Source organism: Eubalaena glacialis, chromosome 18 (genome assembly GCF_028564815.1).
Source record: "Eubalaena glacialis isolate mEubGla1 chromosome 18, mEubGla1.1.hap2.+ XY, whole genome shotgun sequence".
NCBI lineage: Eukaryota > Metazoa > Chordata > Mammalia > Artiodactyla > Balaenidae > Eubalaena > Eubalaena glacialis.
In genome coordinates, this window is record NC_083733.1 from 67,804,402 (window position 1) to 67,827,186 (window position 22,785).

Consider the following 22,785-nt stretch of genomic DNA (forward strand, 5'->3'; position numbering starts at 1 on the left):
ACTTCCCTTTCTGCTCTCCTCTTCCACCAGCTGGAGAAAATTCTTCGCTCTTAGGGGCTCCTGTGATGACATGGGGTCCACCTGGATAATCCAGGCTGCTCTCCCTATTTTAAGGTCAACTGATTAGTAACCTTGATTACATCTGCAAATAAACTTTTGCCATGTATAACGCAGTCACATGTGGTTAGGGACATGAATCAGAAGCCAGACTGCCCAAATTGAACCCCAGCTCCTTCATTTACAAGCTATTAGATCTTCTGTAAGTCACCTCACGTCTCTGGGCCTCAGTTTCCTCATCTGTAACGTTGCTGTGGTCCCCAGTCACTGGCTAACATGAGCCAGTACATGCAGAGTACTTAGAAAAATGCCTTGTCTTTGTCAGTGCCCCGTAAATCCAAGTTGACATGCTTTTTATGCAACAAAATCTTTATCATGTTGCATTGTGTTTTATTTAATACACCTGCCCCTTTTGATCTCAGAACCGCAAATATTTCCTTAATAGAATCCTGGCACCATGTATCTCCCATGTTTGGAAGTCCAACGTTTTCTACAGCCATGTGGAAGCACAAGCCCACAGTGAAAGGACATGTGATTTTCCCTTTCAGGCACCAGTCACATTTGGGGATTTGGCCATCTACTTCTCCCAGGAGGAGTGGGAACGGCTGAGCCCCATTCAGAAGGATCTGTATGAAGATGTCATGTTGGAAAACTACCAGAACCTGGTTTCTCTCGGTAAGGCTCTCCTGCTCCCATAATCCACAGCTGGCCCATCGTGGGACATGAATCAATCAGTCTAGTCAAGAAAACAGAAGCCACTCCAGTTTTTTTTTGTTGTTGTTTTAATGGCTTTATTTAGGTATAATTTACATATTATACAATTCACCCATATGCAGTATGCAATTCAGTGATTATTTTAATGTATTTACAGAGTTGTGCATCCATTACCCTAGTCAATTTTCGAACATTTTCATTATCCCCAAAGGAAAGCCTATACCCATCATCAGTCACTTTTTATTTCCCTCTGCCCACTAATCCCCCCAGATTAGGCAAACACTAATCCACTTTCTGTCTCTATGAATTTGCCTATTCTTGGCATTCCATAAACATGAAATCAAATATGTTGTCCTTTGTGTCTGGCTTCATTCACTTAAGGTAATATTTTTGATGTTCATCTACATGGTAGCGTGTATCAATACCTCATTCCTTTTTATGGCGAAATAATATTCCACATTTTGTTTATCCATTCACCAGTTGGTGGGCATTTGGCTTGTTCATCCACTGTATGGCTGTTATGAATCTGCTGCTATGAATGTTCACATACAAATTTTTGTGTGGATGCATATTTTCATTTCTCTTGGGTATATACCTAGGAGTGGTATATGCTGGTCATATGGTAACTATATATGTAACCTTTTGAGGACACCTGGGTTGTTTTTAAGAGAAAAAATTTAAAGTATTGACTTAACAGGTACTATTAAAAGGTGAATATTAGACACAGATGGTAACTGCAGGACACAGCCACCATCCTAGGGCTGGAAGGACAGAGGGAAGAGTTTAGGGTTTTTAGGACTTTGAGGAAGGGACTCAGCCTTCTGAAGGAGAGGGGTGCACTGCCTGGTTTATCCTCCTGAGGGTGCAAGATGAGGCTAGTTCTGGAAGTGCAGGGAAAAAAAGAAAAGCATAAATTGAAACCACCAGTACCCCTATTGGTGGATGCTGACACGGAGCAACTGGCACAGAAGTGTGGTTACAGCAGATCAGAGAACGGTGGGCTTGGGAGCAGAAAGGCAGTAGCTGAATAACCAGCCTCAGGAGTTTCTGGTCCAACTTTTCATGAAAATAGTTGGCTTTGTAGAGTTAGAAATGTATAACTCTGCTGGCTATGACTGAACTTTCATCCTTCTTCTTCTCCGCCTATCCTTTACATCCTCTGTGCTCCTCTTGCACTAATAAACCCCATTTTTGTTGACACAAAGCTTGGCTCTAACAGCTGTGGTGCCCACATCATGCTCAGTTCCAGTGTTTTTCCTGTGTGCAGGACTTTCCTTTCGGAGGCCAAATGTGATCACCTTATTGGAAAAAGGGAAAGCACCCTGGATGGTGGAGCCAGTGAAAAGACGCGGAGGCTTGGGTGAGTGACAGAGAACCAAGGCTTAGAAGCTGGCATTCTCTGTAAGGGTGCCCTCCATCATGAGAGGGCAGCATCTTTAAGATAATAGCTGAGAGACACTTTCTCCACCTCAGAGGCCCCAGGCTTGTGCAGAAAACACAAGTCTCTTCAGTATGAGCCCCAAGAGGGAGAATAACCAACATTTAACAAGCTCCTTATTAGGTACTCTTTTAAGTACAGGTTCCTCCCAACAACCCTATAAGGTAGGTAGTATTATTATTCCTATTTTATAGATGAGGAAACTGAGGGCCAGAGAGGTTCGGTGACTTGCCCAGGGTCACCCAGCTAGGAAGTGGCAGCAGAGTTGGAGTTTGAACCCCAGCTTCCGGTTCCAGAAGCTCAGCTTTTAATAGCCTCATCCCCACCTATCCAGTCCCCTGCCTCGGCTTTCATATTTCCCTTCAGAGAAAGTGTGTTCTGATTTCTCTAATGATAGCATTTCAAATGATCAAACTTGCATCATTTTCTTCAATCCTTAAAAAAAAAAATTAAAAATCTTTTCCATAACTGTTTATTTTGACTGCTTTTCAAGAACTCATTCCCTTTTCTCATAGATTCCTCTTTGGTTGGTCAAGTTATGGGTCTTTAAAATTTTTTTGTGGTTTTTTTTTTGTTTTGTTTTTACAGATTTATGAGTTTATTTTTTGTGGTAAAAAGCACATAACATTAAATTTACCATCTTAACCATTTTTAAATGTTCTGTTAAGTATATTCACATTGTTGACCAAGAGTTATCTAGAACTTTAATTTGCAGTACTGAAACTCTGTACCCACTAAATACTAGTTCTTCCCACCTCTCCATTCAGCCCTTGGTATGATTTTGACTACTATGGATACTTCATATGAATGGAATCATGCAGTATTTGACTTTTTGTGACTGGCTTTTTTCTGCTTAGCATAATGTCATCAGGGTTTCATCCATGTTGTAGTATGTGACAGGATTTTCTTCTTTTTTAAGGCTATATAATATTCCATTGTATGTATATACCACATTTTCTTTATCCATTCATCTGTCAATAGACATTTGGGTTGCTTCCCCTCTTAGCTATTGTGAATCATGCTGCAATGAACATGGGAGTACAGATATCTCTTCAAGATCCTGATTTCAATTCCTTTGGGTATGTACCCAGAGGTAGGATTGCTGGATCATATGGTAGTTATGTTTTTAATTTTCTGAGTAACCTCCATACCATTTTCCACAGTGGCTGCACGATTTTTCATTTCCACCAATAGTACACAAGGATTCCAACTTCTGCTCATCCTCACTAGCACTTGTTATTTATTTATTTTTTTTAAAGATTTTTAGAAATTTCATGTAATGTCTGAAACATTTATATTAACATATTTCCATACAAATAACCCAATGAAAGTTTAGTATTAGTTGTTTTGTTTGTTTGTTTATACTGCAGGTTCTTATTAGTCATCAATTTTATACACATCAGTGTATACATGTCAATCCCAATCGCCCAATTCAGCACACCACCATCCCCACCCCACCGCAGTTTTCCCCCCTTGGTGTCCATATGTCTGTTCTCTACATCTGTGTCTCAACTTCTGCCCTGCAAACCGGCTCATCTGTACCATTTTTCTAGGTTCCACATACATGCGTTAATATACGATATTTGTTTTTCTCTTTCTGACTTACTTCACTCTGTATGACAGTCTCTAGATCCATTCACGTCTCAACAAATGACTCAATTTCGTTCCTTTTTATGGCTGAGTAATATTCCATTGTATATATGTACCACAACTTCTTTATCCATTCGTCTGTGGATGGGCATTTAGGTTGCTTCCATGACCTGGCTATTGTAAATAGTGCTGCAATGAACATTCGGGTGCATGTGTCTTTTTGAATTATGGTTTTCTCTGGGTATATGCCCAGTAGTGGGATTGCTGGGTCATATGGTAATTCTATTTTTAGTTTTTTAAGGAACCTCCATATTGTTCTTCATAGTGGCTGTATCAATTTACATTCCCACCAACAGTGCAAGAGGGTTCCGTTTTCTCCACACCCTCTCCAGCATTTGTTGTTTGTAGATTTTCTGATGATGCCCATTCTAACTGGTGTGAGGTGATACCTCATTGTAGTTTTGATTTGCATTTCTCTAATAATTAGTGATGTTGAGCATCTTTTCATGTGCTTTGTGGCCGTCTGTATGTCTTCTTTGGAGAAATGTCTATTTAGGTCTTCTGCCCATTTTTGGATTGGGATGTTTGTTTCTTTAATATTGAGCTGAATGAGCTGTTTATATATTTTGGAGATTAATCCTTTGTCCGTTGATTGGTTTGCAAATATTTTCTCCCATTCTGAGGGTTGTCTTTTCGTCTTGTTTATGGTTTCCTTTGCTGTGCAAAAGCTTTGAAGTTTCATTAGGTCCCATTTGTTTATTTTTGTTTTGATTTCCATTACTCTAGGAGGTGGATCAAAAAAGATCTTGCTGTGATTTATGTCAAAGAGTGTTCTTCCTATGTTTTCCTCTAAGAGTTTTATAGTGTCCAGTCTCACATTTAGGTCTCTAATCCATTTTGAGTTTGTTTTTGTGTATGGTGTTAGGGAGTATTCTAATTTTATTCTTTTACATGTAGCTGTCCAGTTTTCCCAGCACCACTTATTGAAGAGACTGTCTTTTCTCCATTGTATATCTTTGCCTCCTTTGTCATAGATTAGTTGACCATAGGTGCGTGGGTTTATCTCTGGGCTTTCTATCTTGTTCCATTGATCTATGTTTCTGTTTTTGTGCCAGTACCATATTGTCTTGATTACTGTAGCTTTGTAGTATAGTCTGAAGTCAGGGAGTCTGATTCCTCCAGCTCCGTTTTTTCCCCTCAAGATTGCTTTGGCTATTCGGGGTCTTTTGTGTCTCCATACAAATTTTAAGATGATTTGTTCTAGCTCTGTAAAAAATGCCATTGGTAATTTGATAGGGATTGCATTGAATCTGTAGATTGCTTTGGGTAGTATAGTCATTTTCACAATGTTGATTCTTCCAATCCAAGAACATGGTATATCTCTCCATCTGTTGGTATCATCTTTAATTTCTTTCATCTGTGTCTTATAGTTTTCTGCATACAGGTCTTTTGTCTCCCTAGGTAGGTTTATTCCTAGGTATTTTATTCTTTTTGTTGCAATGGTAAATGGGAGTGTTTCCATAATTTCTCTTTCAGATTTTTCATCATTAGTGTATAGGAATGCCAGAGATTTCTGTGCATTAATTTTGTATCCTGCAACTTTACCATATTCATTAATTAGCTCTAGCAGTTTTCTGGTGGCAGTTTTAGGATTCTCTATGTATAGTATCATGTCATCTGCAAACAGTGACAGTTTTACTTTTTCTTTTCCAATTTGTATTCCTTTTATTTCTTTTTCTTCTCTGATTGCCGTGGCTAGGACTTCCAAAACTATGTTGAATAATAGTGGTGACAGTGGACATCCTTGTCTCGTTCCTGATCTTAGAGGAAATGCTTTCAGTTTTTCACCGTTGAGAATGATGTTTGCTGTGGGTTTGTCATATATGGCCTTTACTATGTTGAGGTAGGTTCCCTCTGTCCCCACTTTCTGGAGAGTTTTTATCATAAATGGGTGTTGAATTTTGTCAAAAGCTTTTTCTGTATCTATTGAGATGATCATATGGTTTTTATTCTTCAATTTGTTGATATGGTGTATCACATTGATTGATTTGCGTATATTGAAGAATCCTTGCATCCCTGGGATAAATCCCACTTGATCGTGGTGTATGATCCTTTTAATGTGTTGTTGGATTCTGTTTGCTAGTATTTTGTTGAGGATTTTTGCATCTATATTCATCAGTGATATTGGTCTGTAATTTTCTTTTTTTGTAGTGTCTTTGTCTGGTTTTGGTATCAGGGTGATGGTGGCCTCATAGAATGAGTTTGGGAGTGTTCCTTCCTCTGCAATTTTTTGGAAGAGTTTGAGAAGGATAGGTGTTAGCTCTTCTCTAAATGTTTGATAGAATTCACCTGTGAAGCCATCTGGTCCTGGACTTTTATTTTTTGGAAGATTTTTAATCACAGTTTCAATTTCATTACTTGTGATTGGTCTGTTCATATTTTCTGCTTCTTCCTGGTTCAGTCTTGGAAGGTTATACCTTTCTAAGAATTTGTCCATTTCTTCCAGGTTGTCCATTTTATTGGCATAAAGTTGCTTGTAGTAGTCTCTTAGGATGCTTTGTATTTCTGCGGTGTCTGTTGTAACTTCTCCTTTTTCATTTCTGATTTTATTGATTTGAGTCCTCTCCCTCTTTTTCTTGATGAGTCTGGCTAATGGCTTATCAATTTTGTTTATCTTCTCAAAGAACCAGCTTTTAGTTTTATTGATCTTTGCTATTGTTTTCTTTGTTTCTATTTCATTTATTTCTGCTCTGATCTTTATGATTTCTTTCCTTCTGCTAACTTTGGGTTTTGTTTGTTCTTCTTTCTCTAGTTTCTTTAGGTGTAAGGTTAGATTGTTTACTTGAGATTTTTCTTGTTTCTTTAGGTAGGCTTGTATAGCTATAAACTTCCCTCTTAGAACTGCTTTTGCTGCATCCCATAGGTTTTGGGTTGTCGTGTTTTCATTGTCATTTGTCTCTAGGTATTTTTTGATTTCCTCTTTGATTTCTTCAGTGATCTCTTGGTTATTTAGTAACGTATTGTTTAGCCTCCATGTGTTTGTGTTTTTTACGTTTTTTCCCCTGTAATTCATTTCTAATCTCATAGCGTTGTGGTCAGAAAAGATGCTTGATATGATTTCAATTTTCTTAAATTTACTGAGGCTTGATTTGTGACCCAAGATGTGATCTATCCTGGAGAATGTTCCGTGCGCACTTGAGAAGAACGTGTAATCTGCTGTTTTTGGATGGAATGTCCTATAAATATCAATTAAATCTATCTGGTCTATTGTGTCATTTAAAGCTTCTGTTTCCTTATTTATTTTCATTTTGGATGATCTGTCCATTGGTGTAAGTGAGGTGTTAAAGTCCCCCACTATTATTGTGTTACTGTCAATTTCCTCTTTTATAGCTGTTAGCAGTTGCCTTATGTAATGAGATGCTCCTGTGTTGGGTGCGTATATATTTATAATTGTTATATCTTCTTCTTGGATTGATCCCTTGATCATTATGTAGTGTCCTTCCTTGTCTCTTGTAACATTCTTTATTTTAAAGTCTATTTTATCTGATATGAGTATAGCTACTCCAGCTTTCTTTTGATTTCCATTTGCATGGAATATCTTTTTCTATCCCCTCACTTTCAGTCTGTATGTGTCCCTAGGTCTAAAGTGGGTCTCTTGTAGACAACATATATATGGGTCTTGTTTTTGTATCCATTCAGCAAGCCTGTGTCTTTTGGCTGGAGCATTTAATCCATTCACATTTAAGGTAATTATCGATATGTATGTTCCTATGACCATTTTCTTAATTGTTTTGGGTTTGTTTTTGTAGGTCCTTTTCTTCTCTTGTGTTTCCCACTTAGAGAAGTTCCTTTAACATTTGTTGTAGAGCTGGTTTGGTGGTGCTGAATTCTCTTAGCTTTTGCTTGTCTGTAAAGCTTTTGATTTCTCCATCAAATCTAAATGAGATCCTTGCTGGGTAGAGTAATCTTGGTTGTAGGTTCTTCCCTTTCATCACTTTAAGTATATCATGCCACTCCCTTCTGGCTTGTAGAGTTTCTGCTGAGAAATCAGCTGTTAACCTTATGGGAGTTCCCTTGTATGTTATTTGTCGTTTTTCCCTTGCTGCTTTCAATAATTTTTCTTTGTCTTTAATTTTTGCCACTTTGATTATTATGTGTCTTGGCGTGCTTCTCCTTGGGTTTATCCTGTATGGGACTCTCTGCGCTTCCTGGACTTGGGTGGCTATTTCCTTTCCCATGTTAGGGAAGTTTTCGACTATAACCTCTTCAAATATTTTCTCTGGTCCTTTATCTCTCTCTTCTCCTTCTGGGACCCCTATAATGCGAATGTTGTTGCGTTTAATGTTGTCCCAGAGGTCTCTTAGGCTGTCTTCATTTCTTTTCATTTTTTTTTCTTTAGTCTGTTCCGCAGCAGTGAATTCCACCATTCTGTCTTCCAGGTCACTTATCCGTTCTTCTGCCTCAGTTATTCTACTATTGATTCCTTCTAGTGTAGTTTTCATTTCAGTTATTGTATTGGTCATTTCTGTTTGTTTGTTCTTTAATTCTTCTAGGTCTTTGTTAATCATTTCTTGCATCTTCTCAATCTTTGCCTCCATTCTTATTCCAAGGTCCTGGATCATCTTCACTATCATTATTCTGAACTCTTTTTCTGGAAGGTTGCCTATCTCCACTTCATTTAGTTGTTTTTCTGGGGTTTTTTCTTGTTCCTTCATCTGGTATATAGCCCTCTGCCTTTTCATCTTGTCTTTCTTTCTGTAAATGTGGTTTCTGTTCCACAGGCTGCAGGACTGTAGTTTTTCTTGCTTCTGCTGTCTGCCCTCTGGTGGTTGAGGCTATCTAAGAGGCTTGATGGGAGGCTCTGGAGGTGGGTAGAGCTGACTGTTGCTGTGGCGGTCAGAGCTCCGTAAAACTTTAATCCACTTGACTGTTGATGGGTGGGGCTGGGTTCCCTCCCTGTTGGTTGTTTTGCCTGAGGCAACCCAACACTGGAGCCTACCCGGGCTCTTTGGTGGGGCTAATGGCAGACTCTGGGAGGGCTCACGCCAAGGAGTACTTCCCAGAACCTCCGCTGCCAGTGTCCTTGTCCCCACGGTGAAACAGAGCCAGCCCCCGCCTCTGCAGGAGACCCCCCAACACCAGCAGTTATGTCTGGTTCAGTCTCCCCCAGGGTCACTGCTCCTTCCCCTGGGTCCCGATGCACAAACTATTTTGTGTGTGCCCTCCAAGAGTGGGGTCTCTGTTTCCCCCAGTCCTGTCGAAGTCCTGCAATCAATTCCCACTAGCCTTCAAAGTCTGATTCTCTATGAATTCCTCCTCCCGTTGCCGGACCCCCAGGTTGGGAAGCCTGACGTGGGGCTCAGAACGTTCACTCCAGTGGGTGGACTTCTGTGGTATAAGTGCTCGCCAGTCTGTGAGTCACCCACCCAGCAGTTATGGGATTTGATTTTACTCTGATTGCGCCCCTCCTACCGTCTCACTGTGGCTTCTCCTCTGTCCTTGGACGTGGGGTATCCTCCTTGGTGAAGTCCAGTGTCTTCCTGTCGATGATTGTCCAGCAGCCAGTTGTGATTCTGGTGCTCTCGCAAGAGGGAGTGAGAGCACGTCCTTCTACTCCGCCATCTTGGTTAATCCCTCCTTTTTTTTTTTTTTAAACATTTATTTATTTATTTATTTGGCTGCGCCAGGTCTTAGTTGTGGCACACGGGATCTTCGTTGCCGTTTGTGGGATCTTCGTAGCAGCACGCGGGTCTTATTTGTGGCATGTGGGTTCTTTTTAGTTGCAGCATGTGGGTTCTTCAGTTGCAGCATGCAGGCTCTTAGTTAAGGCATGTGGGATCTAGTTCCCTGACCAGGGATTGAATCGGGCCCCCCTGCACTGGGAGCATGGTGTCTTAACCACTGGACTACCAGGGAAGTCCTCTGGTTTTTTTTGATAGTGGCTATCCTTATGGTGTGAGGTGATATTGTGGGTTCAATTTGCACTTCCCTAATGATTAGTGATGTTGAGGATCTTTTTATGTGTTTATTGGCCATTTGTCTGTCTTGGAGAAATGTCTGTTCAAGTCCTTTGCCCATTTTTTAACAGGGTTATTTGTCCTTTGTTTTTAAGTTGTAGGAGTTCTTTATATATTTTGCATGTTAATCCCTTATCAGATATATGATTTACAATATCCATAGGTTGCCTTTTCCCTGTTGTTTTCTTTGACATGCAAAAGTAAGTTTGATGTAGTCTCATTTGTCTGTTTTTTCATTTTGTAGCATGTGCTTTTGATGCCATATCTAAGAAATCATTGCCAAATCCAATGTCCTGAAGCTTTTCCCCTATGTTTTCTTCTAGGAGTTTAATAGTTTTAGGTCTTACACTTAGGTCTTTAATCTATTTTGAGTTAATTTTTGTATATGGTGTATGGTAGGGGTCCAAGTTCATTCTTTTGCATGTAGATACCCAGTTTTCCCAACACCATTTGTGGAAGAAACTGTTCTTTCCCCATTGTATGGTCTTGGCACCCTTGTTGAAAATCATTTGACCAGATTTGCAAGAGTTTATTTCTGGGCTCTCTATTCTCTTCCATTGGTCTACATATCTATCCTTATGTACCACACCATCTTAATTATCAGGAAGTCTGAGCCCTCCTACTTCATTCCTCTCTTGCAAGATTGTTTTGGCTGTTCAGGGTCCCTTGAGATTCCATATGAATTTTAGGACTTTTTTCTATTTCTGCAAAAAATGTTATTGAGATTTTGATAGGGATTGCATTGAATCTGTAGATAACTTTGGTATGGACAGTTTTACAATATTAAGTCTTCCAATCCACAAGCACAGGATGTCTTTCCATTTATTTGTATCTTTTGATTTCTTTTAGCAATGTTTGTAGCTTTCAGTGTACAAGTCTTTCATCTCTTTAGTTAAACTTGTTCCTAAATATTTTATCCTTTTTGATGCTATAATAAATAGGATTGTTTTCTCAGTTTCCTTTACGGAGTGGTCATGGTTAGTGTATAGAAACACAACTGATTTTCGGGTGTCGATTTTGTATCCTGCCACTTTACTGAATTCATTGATTGGTTCAAACAGTTTTTGGTGTGGAATTGAGGTAGTTCCTTCTATTCCTATTTTTTTGAGTGTTTTTATCATGTTAAATTTTGTCAAAAGCTTTTTCTGCATCACTTGAGATGATCATGTGGTTTTTGTCCTTTAATTTGTTAATGTGATAGACTACATTTATTTTCCCATATTGAACTATCCTTGCATTCCAGGTATAAATCCCACTGGCTCATGTGTATGATCCTTTTAATGTGCTGTTGAATCTGGTTTGCTAGTATTTTGTTTAGGATTTTTGCATCAGTATTTATCCAGGGATATTGGTCTGTAGTTTTACTTTGTTGTGATGTCTCTGGTCTTGGCGTTAAGGTAATGATGGGCTTATACAATGAGTTAGTAAGTATTGCCTCTGCTTCTGTCCTCTGAAAGAGATTATGGAGAATCAGAATGATTTCTTTCTTAAATGTTTGGTAGGATTCACTAGTGAACACATAATGGGCCTGGTACTTTCTGTTTTTGAAGTTTATTAATTACTGATTCAGTTTTTTAAATAGATATATGCCTGTTCACATCATCTTTTTCTTGTGTGAGTTTTGGCAAATTATGTCTTTTAAGGAATTGATCAATTTCATCTAGATTATCAGATTTGTGGGTATAGAATTGTTCAGTTTTCTTTTATTATACTTTTAATTTCCATGAAATATGTAGTGATGTCCCCTCTTTGATTTCTGATATTAATTTGTGTCTTCTCTCTTTCTTCGTTAGTCTAGCTAGAGACTTAACAATTTTACTGGTTTTCAAAGAACCATCTTTTTATTTCATTGTATTTCTCTATTGATTTCCTGTTTTCATTTTCAATGATTTGCTCTAATTCTTTTTTTTCAGCTTACTTTGGATTTAATTTGCTCTTTTTCTAGTTTCCTAAGGGGGAAACTTAGATTTTTGACTTTAGGTTTTTGTTCTTTTCTATTATATGCATCCAGTGCTATAAGTTTCCCTCTAAGCACTACTTTCCGTGCATCCCACACATTTTGATAAGTTGTGTTTCCATTTTCATTTAGTTCAAAGTATTTTAAAATTTCTCTTGAGATTTCTTCTTTGATCCATGTGTTATTTAGAAGTGTGTTCTATAATCTCCACGTATTTGGGGATTTTTGAGTCATCTTTTTGTTAGTGATTTCCAATTTAATTCCATTGTGGTTTGAGAGCAGACACTGTATGATTTCTATTCTTTTAAACTTGTTAAGGTGTGTTTTATGGCCCAGAATATGGTCTGTCTTGGTGCATGTTCCATGTGAGCTTGAGAATAATGTTAATTCTGCTGTTGGATGAAATACTCTATAGGTGTCAATTATATCCAGTTGAATGATGGTGTGGTTGAGTTCCATTATGTCCTTACTGATTTTCTGCCTGCTGGATATGTCCATTTATGAGAGGAGGGTGTTGAAGTCTCCAACTCTGATAGTGGATTCATCTATTTCTCCTTGTGGTTCTATCAGTTTTTGTCTCATGTAGTTTGATGCTCTGTTGTTAGGTACATACATGTTAAGAATTATTATGTCTTCCTGAAGAATTGACCCCTTTATCATTATGTAATACCCCTCTTTATCCATGATAACTTTCCATGTTTTTAAGCCTGCTCTGTCTAGAATTAATATAGCTACTCCTGTTGTCTTTTGATTAGTGTCAGCATGGTCTACTTTTCTCCATTCATTTACTCTTAATCCATATGTGTCTCCATATCTAAAGTGGGTTTCTTATAGACAGCATACAGGTGGGTCATGTTTTTTATGCACTCTGAAAAATCTCTTTTAATTGATGCATTTAGACCATTGACATTTAAAGTGATTATTGATGTAGTTGAATTTATATCTACCATTTTGTTACTGTATTCTATTTGTTACCTTTATTTTTTGTTCTGTTTTTGTCTTCCACTCTTTTCTGCCTTTTGTGATTTTAAATGAACATTTCATATGATTCCATTTTCTATCCTTAGCATACTTTCTTTTTTTATACTTTTTTTTTTTACTTTTTAAACTCTTTTTAGTGGTTGCCTTAGAGCTTACAATACACATTTACAGTTAATCCATGTCCACTTCTAAATAACACTGTACCACTTTGTGGATAGCATGAGTACCTTAAAATAATGCTAACTCCTTCCTCCCATCCCGTCTATCATTGTTGTCATTTACTTCACTTATGTATAAGTATACATTAGTATACACACACACATAAGATAAATACATAAGGATATGTAATCAAATACATTGTTGCTATCATTATTTTGAATAAACTGTTATCTGTTAGACTAATCAAAAATAATAAAAGGGGTTTTTTTTGCCTTCATTTATTCCTTCTTCAGTGCTCTTCCTTTCTCTATGTAGATCTGAGTTTCTGACTTACATTATTTTCCTTCTCTCCAAAGGACCTCTTTAACATTTCTTGCAAGGCACGTGTACTGGCAACAAGTTCTCACAATATTTGTTTATATGAGAAAGTCTTTCTCTTTCACTTTTGCAGGAAATTTTCACAAGGTACAGACTACTAGATTGGTGGGGTTTTTCCTCAGCAATTTAAATATTTCATGCCACTCTCTTCTTGCTTGCATGGTTTCTGAGAGGTTGAATGTAAATCTAATCTTTGTTCCTCTGTAGGTGGGATCTTTTTTCCCTCTGGCTTCTTTCAGGAATTTTTCTTTGATACTCTGCAGTTTAAAAATGGTATGCCTAGGTATAGGTTTCCTAACATTTATCCTGTTTTGTGTTCTTTGAACAGCTTAGATATGTAATTTAGTGTCTGACATTAATTTGGGGAAGTTTTCAGTCATTGTTCTTTTTTCTCTTTCTTCTCCTCTGGTATTTCTATTACAGATATGTTATTTCTTTTGTAATTGTTCCAGTCTTTGGATATTTTGTTCTGTTGTTTCAGTCTTCTCTTTGCTTTCCAGGTTTTGAGGATTTTATTGATAAATTCTTTAACTCGCAGAATCTTCCCTCAGCTGTGTCAGTTCTACCAAAAAGCCCATCAAAGACATTCTTCATTTCTGCTACAGTGTTTTTGATCTCTTAACATTTCATTTTGGTTCTTCCTTAGGATTTCCATCTTTCTGCTTACATTGCCCATCTCTTCTAATATGCTGTATACTTTATCCACTAGAGCCCTTAGCATATTAAACATACTTGTTTAAAATTTCTGACCTGATAAGTCAAACATCCCTGCCATATTTGAATCTGGTTTTGATGCTTGCTTTGTCTCTTCAAGTTGTGTTTTTTGCCTTTTGGTATGTCTTCTAATTATTTCTTGATAGCCAGCCATGATATACCATTTAAAAGGAACTGCTCTAAATAGGCCTTTAGTGATGTGATGGTGAGGTGGGGGAGGGGAGAAGTCTTTAGTCTTATGATTAGGTTTTCAGTCTTTTAGTGAGACTTCTCTGGATTGTGAACATCACAAGTGATTCTGTTTTTCCCTCCCACATTAGGTGGGACAAGCTGGCTAGAGCCAGGTGGAGTTGGATATTTTCCTTCCCCAGGTCAATTAAGCTCTGATAATACCTCAGCCTGGTAGGCTCTGGTTACCTACCTAGTGTCCCCTGAGGGCAGGCCTTGTTAAGAGGAACAGACTGATCTGGCATATTTCAAAATGATTCCTTTTCCTCACCCCCTGGAGGCAGCTCAAGAGAATTTTTCTCCTATATTTAAGGTGAGAATCTGATCAAACTCGTAAAGATAAATCTCGCCATATTGTGTGGGCTGCTTTGACTAGGTACCCCTGGAGTTTTTAACTCTCAGAGTTGTTGAGAATTGAATTGTCTCCAACAATTCATTAATTATAGTTCAGGTTTTCCTGCCCCAGCACAGGTTCCCGTGGTGGTTGTGCTTGTGAGTCTCTGCTCCAGTAAGCTTCAGTTTGTCTCTCCAGTCTTGGAGGAAGTGGTTCGCCCTGTGCCCTCCCCTCTATAATGGATTTAAGAAGAGTTGTAGGACAAAATGGTGACTTCCAGACTTTTACATGAGGAGCCAGAAACCAGAAGTCAAGTTTGGTTTTTTTTAAGATTCGATTTTAAGAATACATTTTAAAAATTTACAACTTTATTGAGCCACATACTGTAAAATTCATCCATATTAAGTGTATAATTCGGTAGTTTTTGCTAAATTTACCAAGTTGTGCCACCATCGCCATAAACCAGTTTTAGAACAGTTTTGTCACCTCAGTAAGATCCCTCATGCCCATTTACAGATAATCCCCATTCCCACCTTCAGCCACAGTCAACCAGTAATTTACCTTCTGTCTGTATTTTACCTTCTGCCTTTTCTGGACATTTCCTATAATAAAACTACATTCATCTACTGAACAATTTATGGAGTTTAATGTGGTATATGGTATACATTTATTCTCTAAATAAAATGTTTATTTATTCATTTCCAATTGTGCTTCCCTGAATTTCAGTTATTAAATGTTTCTATAAAGCCCTTACTGTGTTAAAACCATAATAAGACACTAAAAAGTTATGCTGATTATCATCGTTATTATGATAATGATTGCAAATAGCTTTATTTTTCTAGCACAGGAAAACAAATTGAATTTCTTGATGTCTTTCAGACTTAGGGTCTAAATGTGAGACCAAGAAGTTATCTCCATATCAGTGCAACAAATCTGGGCAAAGCATCTATCAGAAACCAGTTTCTGCACCACAAAAAGTTCCCACAGGAAAGAGAGGCTGCAAGAAAAATTCAGTCCTAATAAAACCCAAGAAAGTGCATTCAAAGAAGAAATCTCTAAAATGTAACGACTGTGGGAAATTCTTTAGTCAAAGCTTATCTCTTAAACTTCATCAGAACTCTCATACTGGAGAGAAGCCTTATGAATGCAGTAATTGTAGAAAAGCTTTCAGACAGATCTCATCCCTTATTCTTCATCAAAAAATTCACAATGGAAGGAAAAGCTATGAATGTGATAAATGTGGGGAAAGCTTCATTCAAAGAACAACCCTTATTTTACATGGGAAAAGTCATGATGAAAAGGAAATCTTTGACTGTGGGAAGGCCTTGAGTCAATGCCAATCTCTCACTATGCATCAGAAAATCCACCTTGTCCAAAATGTCTACCATTGCAGAAAATGTGAGAAAGCCTTCATTCGAATGTCATCTTTTTTACTTCATAAGAAAATTCACAATGGAAAGAAAATACATAAATGCAATAAATGTGGGAGAGGCTTCGGTAAGAAATCAGTCCTTGTTATACATAAAAGAATTCATACTGGAGAGAAGACTCATGAAAGTGAGAAGGCCTTAAGTCAGAGTTTACAGCAGAGAAGTCACCGTATAGAGAATCCTTATAAATGCAGAAAATGTGGGAAATCCTTTAATAGGATTTCATCCATTATGCTTCATCAGAGAATTCACGCTTCAAAGAAACCCTACAAATGTAATAAATGTGAGAAGATCTTCACGCGGCTTTCAACCCTTACTCTACATCTAAGAATTCATAATAGAGAGAAACTATACAGATGTAATAAATGTGAGAAGGTCTGCAACCGGCATTCGTCCCTTATTCAACATCAGAAAGTTCATACAAAGAAAAAGAAACTGTTTGAATGTAAGGAATGTGGGAAGATGTTTTCTGGAACTGCCAACCTTAAAATACATCAAAACATTCATTCTGAAGAGAAACCTTTCAAATGCAATAAATGTAGTAAAGTTTTTGGCCGCCAATCATTTCTTATTGAACATCAGAGAATCCATACTGGAGAAAAACCCTATCAGTGTGAGGAATGTGGGAAAGCATTCAGTCACCGAATATCTCTTACTCGACATAAGAGAATTCATACTGAAGATAGACCCTATGAATGTGATCGGTGTGGGAAGGCCTTCAGTCAGAGTGCACACCTAGCCCAACATGAAAGAATTCACACTGGAGAGAAACCATATACATGCAAAACGTGTGGGAAGGCCTTTAGCCAACGCACATCCCTTATTCTACATGAAAGAAGTCATACTGGAGAGAAACCCTATGAATGTAATGAATGTGGGAAGGCATTTAGCAGTGGCTCAGATCTTATTCGGCATCAGAGAAGTCATTCTTCAGAGAAACCCTATGAGTGTAGTAAATGTGGGAAGGCATATAGTCGGAGCTCATCCTTGATTCGACATCAGAATACACATTCTGAGGAAAAGGCTTAAGATTGTTTTAAATATGTAAAAGCTAAGAGGGAGGCTAGCAAAGTAGCAGAGTCAGAGGCATGGGAAAATGCATTTGTCTATAACATAAATTGTGTAAAAATGAGACAGTTTGATGATGTGTCCCACTTTGAAAGCCAAAGAGCAAAAGTCATTGGTGATTTTGACCTGAGGATTTGAAATCAACTGAGGCAGTGACTTTATCATAGTTCTTTGTTTCAAAATAGCAAGCTCAGATGATTGGATCAGTCATTTTTAATGAAGAGCATTCTTCATTTGATAAAAATAACTGGTACTTTATTTCCAATGTAATTTTAAAGCTATTTCATTGGTTATGTACAACAAGGTGAATTGTAAATCCATTTTTCTGGATGGAGCTGTGAGCCTGATTTAAGGTCATGTGAAGAAAGAGTTTGAGTTTGTCCCTTAGAACCAGAAGTATCACACAGAAGGGATTTCCTCACAAACCAGGGTGCGATTTTCAGCTGACAGAAACTTCTGGTTGAGAATAAAGAAGATTGAGTAAAGATAGCACTCATAATTGTGTGGAGCAATAGAGTCATTACCATACTGTCTCTATGGATGTGAAGATATATGATCTTAATGGTGTGAAAAATCTAACAAGCCTGGGACAAGCTAATGGGGGGAAAAAAAAACCAGGATGTACTGAAGAATGAGGAGCTGCAGAACAAGAAGAAATCATTTGTTACTGTTTTGTTTGAAAATGAATTTATATTTATATGAATAAACATTGGTATTTTCATGTGAAAACACTGGTGTGCAACAAGTGATTGGTGGAGAATGGGATGTCATGGACTGAATGTGTCCTCCCAAAATTTCATTTGTTAAAACCCTAACCCCCAATGTGATTGTATTTGGAATTGAGGCCTTTGGGAGATAATAAGGGTTAGATGAGGTCATGAGGGTGGGGCCCTCATAATAGGATTAGTGTTTTTAAAGAAGAAACACCAGAGACCTCTGCCATGTGAGGACACAGCAAGAAGGTGGCTATCTGCAAGCCGAGAAACTAGCCCTCACCAGTATCCAACCTTGTGGCATCCTGATCTCAGACTTTCAGCCTCCAAAACTGTGAGAAATAAATTTTGTTTACATCACCCAGTCTATGGTATTTTGTTATGGCAACCTAAACTGACTAATACTTGGGAAAAACCCTGCATTTATGTGCCAGGTTCTTTCATGTCAGCTGTTCACCATATATATAATAGTTTTCAGTGCTTCTTTCCAGTTTGTGCAAAATGTGTAAGAAATAAAATCAGAATTCTTTTTTGGAATTGGGTTATATACAGTTGGACTCTTCTGTGTGCGATTTTCTATTGCAAAAGTTACTTTTGAAAGCACCTATATCTAAGACAACTTTGTGAAATGTTTGACCACATGGATTAGGTCCCTCTAACTTTGACCACAGCTGAGAAGACAACAACTGGATTTGTGAAGGGAGCATGCATGTAGGATAATAGAACAATTTTCCATTTAAACTTGTCATATCAGTCTGCAAGATGAGCATAAAAAATCAACACTTCAAGCAAATGGATGAGCAAACAGCATAGAGAAGGCTCATGGAGGGGCATGTCTTTTCTCCCTATCCTTCTATATACACACCCCTCTACTTTGTTAAGTCCTCTGTCAATCTGCCATAGAGGTTGGTTCCAAATCAATGGTCACAAACCTAATATGTACTAATAAGACACTGTTCTTATCTGCAGGCATTTACAGTTTAGGGAATACAGGATATTTAAATATGGAAGCATATAAGGTACATAGGTAGTATAGAGGATGATGAACTCCATGGTGATGGATCACTTTTGGAGACAGCGATAGTATTAAAGGGAGAATAGATATTTACTAGGCACACAAAAGTTGGGAGGCTATTGAAGGCGAGAGAAAGTACAGAGGTATAAACTAAAGGCAGAGGGTTGTGGAGTATTAGGGGAGTTACAAGTTCCAGCATTTAGTACAGTGACTGGCACATAGGAAGCGGTAAGCACTCAATGATATTGAATGAATGAATGAAAATATCTTAGTTTAGCTGGCCTGTCTCTAAGGCATAATCTAAAGAGAACACTGAAATTTGAAGGTCACCCAGACATTGAGATTAACCCATGGAAAACATGCCCTCACTCTAAGGAATCACTAGTGAATTTTGAAGGCTGTGATGAACTTAGGGTAACCACAGCAAGGAGCAACCTTAAACCTAGTCCAATTTTTAACTATATTAATGAAAACCTCCTACATGAAAGGCATAACAGAAGAAATGACATGACCGTTTCTAGGGCTTAAATCTGTTTACCTCTGTTTCTACTGTCCTACACAAGATACCTGGGTTTGGGTCAAAAAATAAACATTTACAAGACAAGAAAAATCACCACCCACCAAAAGAAAAAGCAGTCAAGAACTAGACCCAGACTACCTCACACAGAATTTTAAATAATATGTTAAAGGCTCTAATGAAAAGAGTGTACAACAGGCAAATCAGATGGGTCATTTGATCAGAGATGGAACTATGAGAATCAAACGGAAATACTGAAATGAACACAGTAAAAAGATGGGAACAATACCTTCAACAGGCTCATAGGTATACTTGACATAGCCAAGGAAAGAATAAGTGAACTTGAAGGTAAGTCAATAAGAATAGCCAAACTGAAACACAGAGGAGGGCAGGGGTGACAGAAAAGAACAGATCGTCCAAGAGCTGTGGGAAAAGATCTGTTGGTCCAACACATGCAGAATTGGATTCCTGGAAGGAATAGAGAAATTGGGTGAGAAGAAATATTTGAATAAACAATGGATAATGACACCAGAACAAAAATCTATAAAGCTCAAAGAGTACAGGGAAAGATTTTTTTTAAAAAGACGTTACATAGGAACAAAGGGGGAAAAAACTGTCTTTATGAAATTTTTCATGAAAATGTCTTTCAGAATGGATAGAGAAATGAAGACTTTCTCAGAGAAGGAAAAAACAGAAAATACATTGCCAGAAGACCCTACTCTAAAAGAACTGTTAAATGAAGTTCTTTAAACAGAAGATGCACAAAGAAAGAGATCTGGAAATGGAATAAATGAAGGTAAGATAGTTTTTTTTTTTTAACATCTAAATACCTAAAAGCTGTCTAAAACAGTATGCTATAGCACATATCAGTGTAAATAGATGACAGAAGCACAAAGGATGTGAGGGAGAAATTAAGAAATACATTGTGTAATATCTTTACTTGTTAATGTTACATTACTTGAGATATATTCTGGTTAATTAAAGACATATTGTAACCTTACAGTAACCTCTAAAACATTTTAAAGAGATGTAAGCAGTTAATAGAATAAAATGGAATAATTAAAAATCCTCAGTTAACCCAATAGAAGGCAGAAAGAGAACAAAAACCAAAGAATAGGCCGAACAATTAGAAAATAGTTAAGAGGATGGATGGGTTTTAATCCAAATATATAAAAATTTGCATCAAATATAAATGGTCAAAACACATCAGTTAAAAGATTATAAGATTGAATGAAAAAGCAGGACACAGCTATATGCTGTCTAGCAGAAAGTCACTTTAAAGGCATAGGTAAAAGTTAAGTAGTGGGGGGAGAGAGATCATGCAAGCATTGGTAAAAAGGAAGCTGAATTCACTTTTAATATCAGATGAAGTAGACTTCAGAGTAAGGAATATAATCAGGGAAGAAGACAAACACTACGTAACAATAAGTTTTCCAGGTAAACATAACAATCCTAAACGTATATGCATCAAACTACAGAGGTGCAAATTTCACAAAGGAAAAAAGAAAGTGTAAATAGTCTACAATAATCATTAGAAACTTCACCACTTCTCTCTCAGTCATTGATAGAACAAGTAGAAAATCTGTAAGAATATAGAACTGAACAACATGATCAACCAAATTAATGAGTTGACATTTATAAAATATTCCACTCCACAAGAGTAGAATACACTTTCTTTCCAAGTACACATGGAACATTTCACCAAGAGAGACTGTAAAACAAATCTTAATAAATTTTAAAAATTTAGTTATATAAAGTATATTCCCTGTTCATACAGAACTAAACTGGCAATAACAGCATGGTATCTGAAAATATTTGGAAGGTTTAAATTACAAATTCCACTTTTTTAATAGATACAGAATTAAATTTACTATTGAATAAGTGGACCCATGCAGTTCAGACCCAAGTGATTCGGGGTCAACTGTAATGAGTACAGAGGAATCACGGAAGTAACTGAAAATGCTGGGATTTAAATCATGATGGGAAAGAACCATTATGTGATACTTTCTGTGCCATTTTCTGATATGTCACATACTCCTGGAAATACATAAGAATTCAGAAATTGGCTAATAAGCATCAAGTAATTTAATCTTCAAACGTGTGGGTTTTTCTTCAGCAGTTTCTTCTTTCTCAGATACATATGCAGAAATTCAGGCAATTCAGGCAGATGTAACAGGTTAGAAATGAGAAAGACCCCAATTTCCCACCTGATTTTAAAGTCAAGAACTTGACATGTAATTTAACTTCTTAAAGTGCAGACCCCTCCACTGCTCTGGCTGCATCTCGGGCCACCCCCCTCGGGCCCCGCCACCTCGAGGAGCAAGCCCACCTTTTCCTCCACCGCTGGCACCACATGACACAGAACCTACATCCTGTGGGCATCTGCTTGATGACCTTGTGCTGAGTTTGCCTCGGTCATTTCTTTCTGCCCCAGTATGTTTGATTCCCAGTACTCCTGCCACGTTGCCGAAAAATGGAATGAACTTTGAGTCATTTAGAAGAGAACAAGGAGCTATTTGGAAAAAGCCAAGGTAGACTGTACACTCAATCCTATTTTGTTAATTAACCAATCCTATATTTCCTCAAATTCGTTTGCAAGATACCAGTTTTTCAGTTTATGTTCCATGGTCATTAATTCTGCTTTTGACATTTCTTGACTATGAATTTAAAGTTAATGATCTTCTTTTTGTTGACAGACGAAAGCTCATCTACCTTGCCTGCTTCATTATTTAAGATCCCAAAAGGTGAGTTTAACTTTGTGTTTATTTCATGAAGGTTATAAAATTTGCTGTGGGAAACTGGGTCTGTTACTAATTGTGGCAGATATATCAAGAAGTCAAACATTTATTCCTTTATAAAAAGCACCTGACAAAGGATAAACCAGGAATAAGTTGAAGAATTATCTATTTATTCTTGAGTAAGGTTGGCAGTTTTGTTCTTTCTAGAAAATTTTTCCATTTTATCTAAGTGGTTAAATTTATTTACATAAAGTTCCCAATATTCCCTTATCCGTTTAATAACTGTAGTGATGTCATCTCTGCCATTCCAGATATTGGTAACTTGTATGTTATCTCTTTTTTTTCATATTGTCTGAGTGAAGATTTATTGGTTTTATTGACCTGCTTTTGTCTTTTCTGTTTCCTACTGATTTCTTTATTTCCATTCTTATGGTAACTTTGGGTTTCATTGCTCTTCATTTTCTAATTTGTTAAGGTGGAAATTGAAGTCATTGATTTGAGAGTTTTATTTTACAACTTAGACAGTAATATTATGTTTCCTTTTAAGTAATGTGTTAGCTGCATTCCACATATTTTGATATGCTGTTATAAGTTTCATTCAATTAAAAATACTTTCTGTTTTGCCTTTTGATTTCTCTTTTAACCCATGGGTTACTAAAAATTGTGCTATTTAGATCCAAATATTTGGGGGATTTTCCAATTATCTTTCTATTATTGATTTCTAACTTAATCCATTC

The 22,785-nt window shown here is 37.3% G+C and overlaps 1 protein-coding gene across 7 annotated transcripts in view; it reads left to right on the forward strand.

The window, feature by feature from the left end:
- ZNF667 (zinc finger protein 667) overlaps positions 1-18,168 on the forward strand; it is a 32,001-nt gene extending 13,833 nt beyond the window's left edge. For all 7 annotated transcript variants that reach the window (XM_061173475.1, XM_061173472.1, XM_061173474.1 and 4 more), the window contains 3 exons: positions 606-732; positions 2,039-2,131; positions 15,447-18,168. In XM_061173475.1, the coding sequence (XP_061029458.1) occupies positions 606-732; positions 2,039-2,131; positions 15,447-17,026 (1,800 nt within the window). In that variant the 3' untranslated portion in view covers positions 17,027-18,168. The remainder of the gene's footprint in view (positions 1-605; positions 733-2,038; positions 2,132-15,446) is intronic.
- The last annotated feature ends 4,617 nt before the right edge of the window (positions 18,169-22,785 follow it).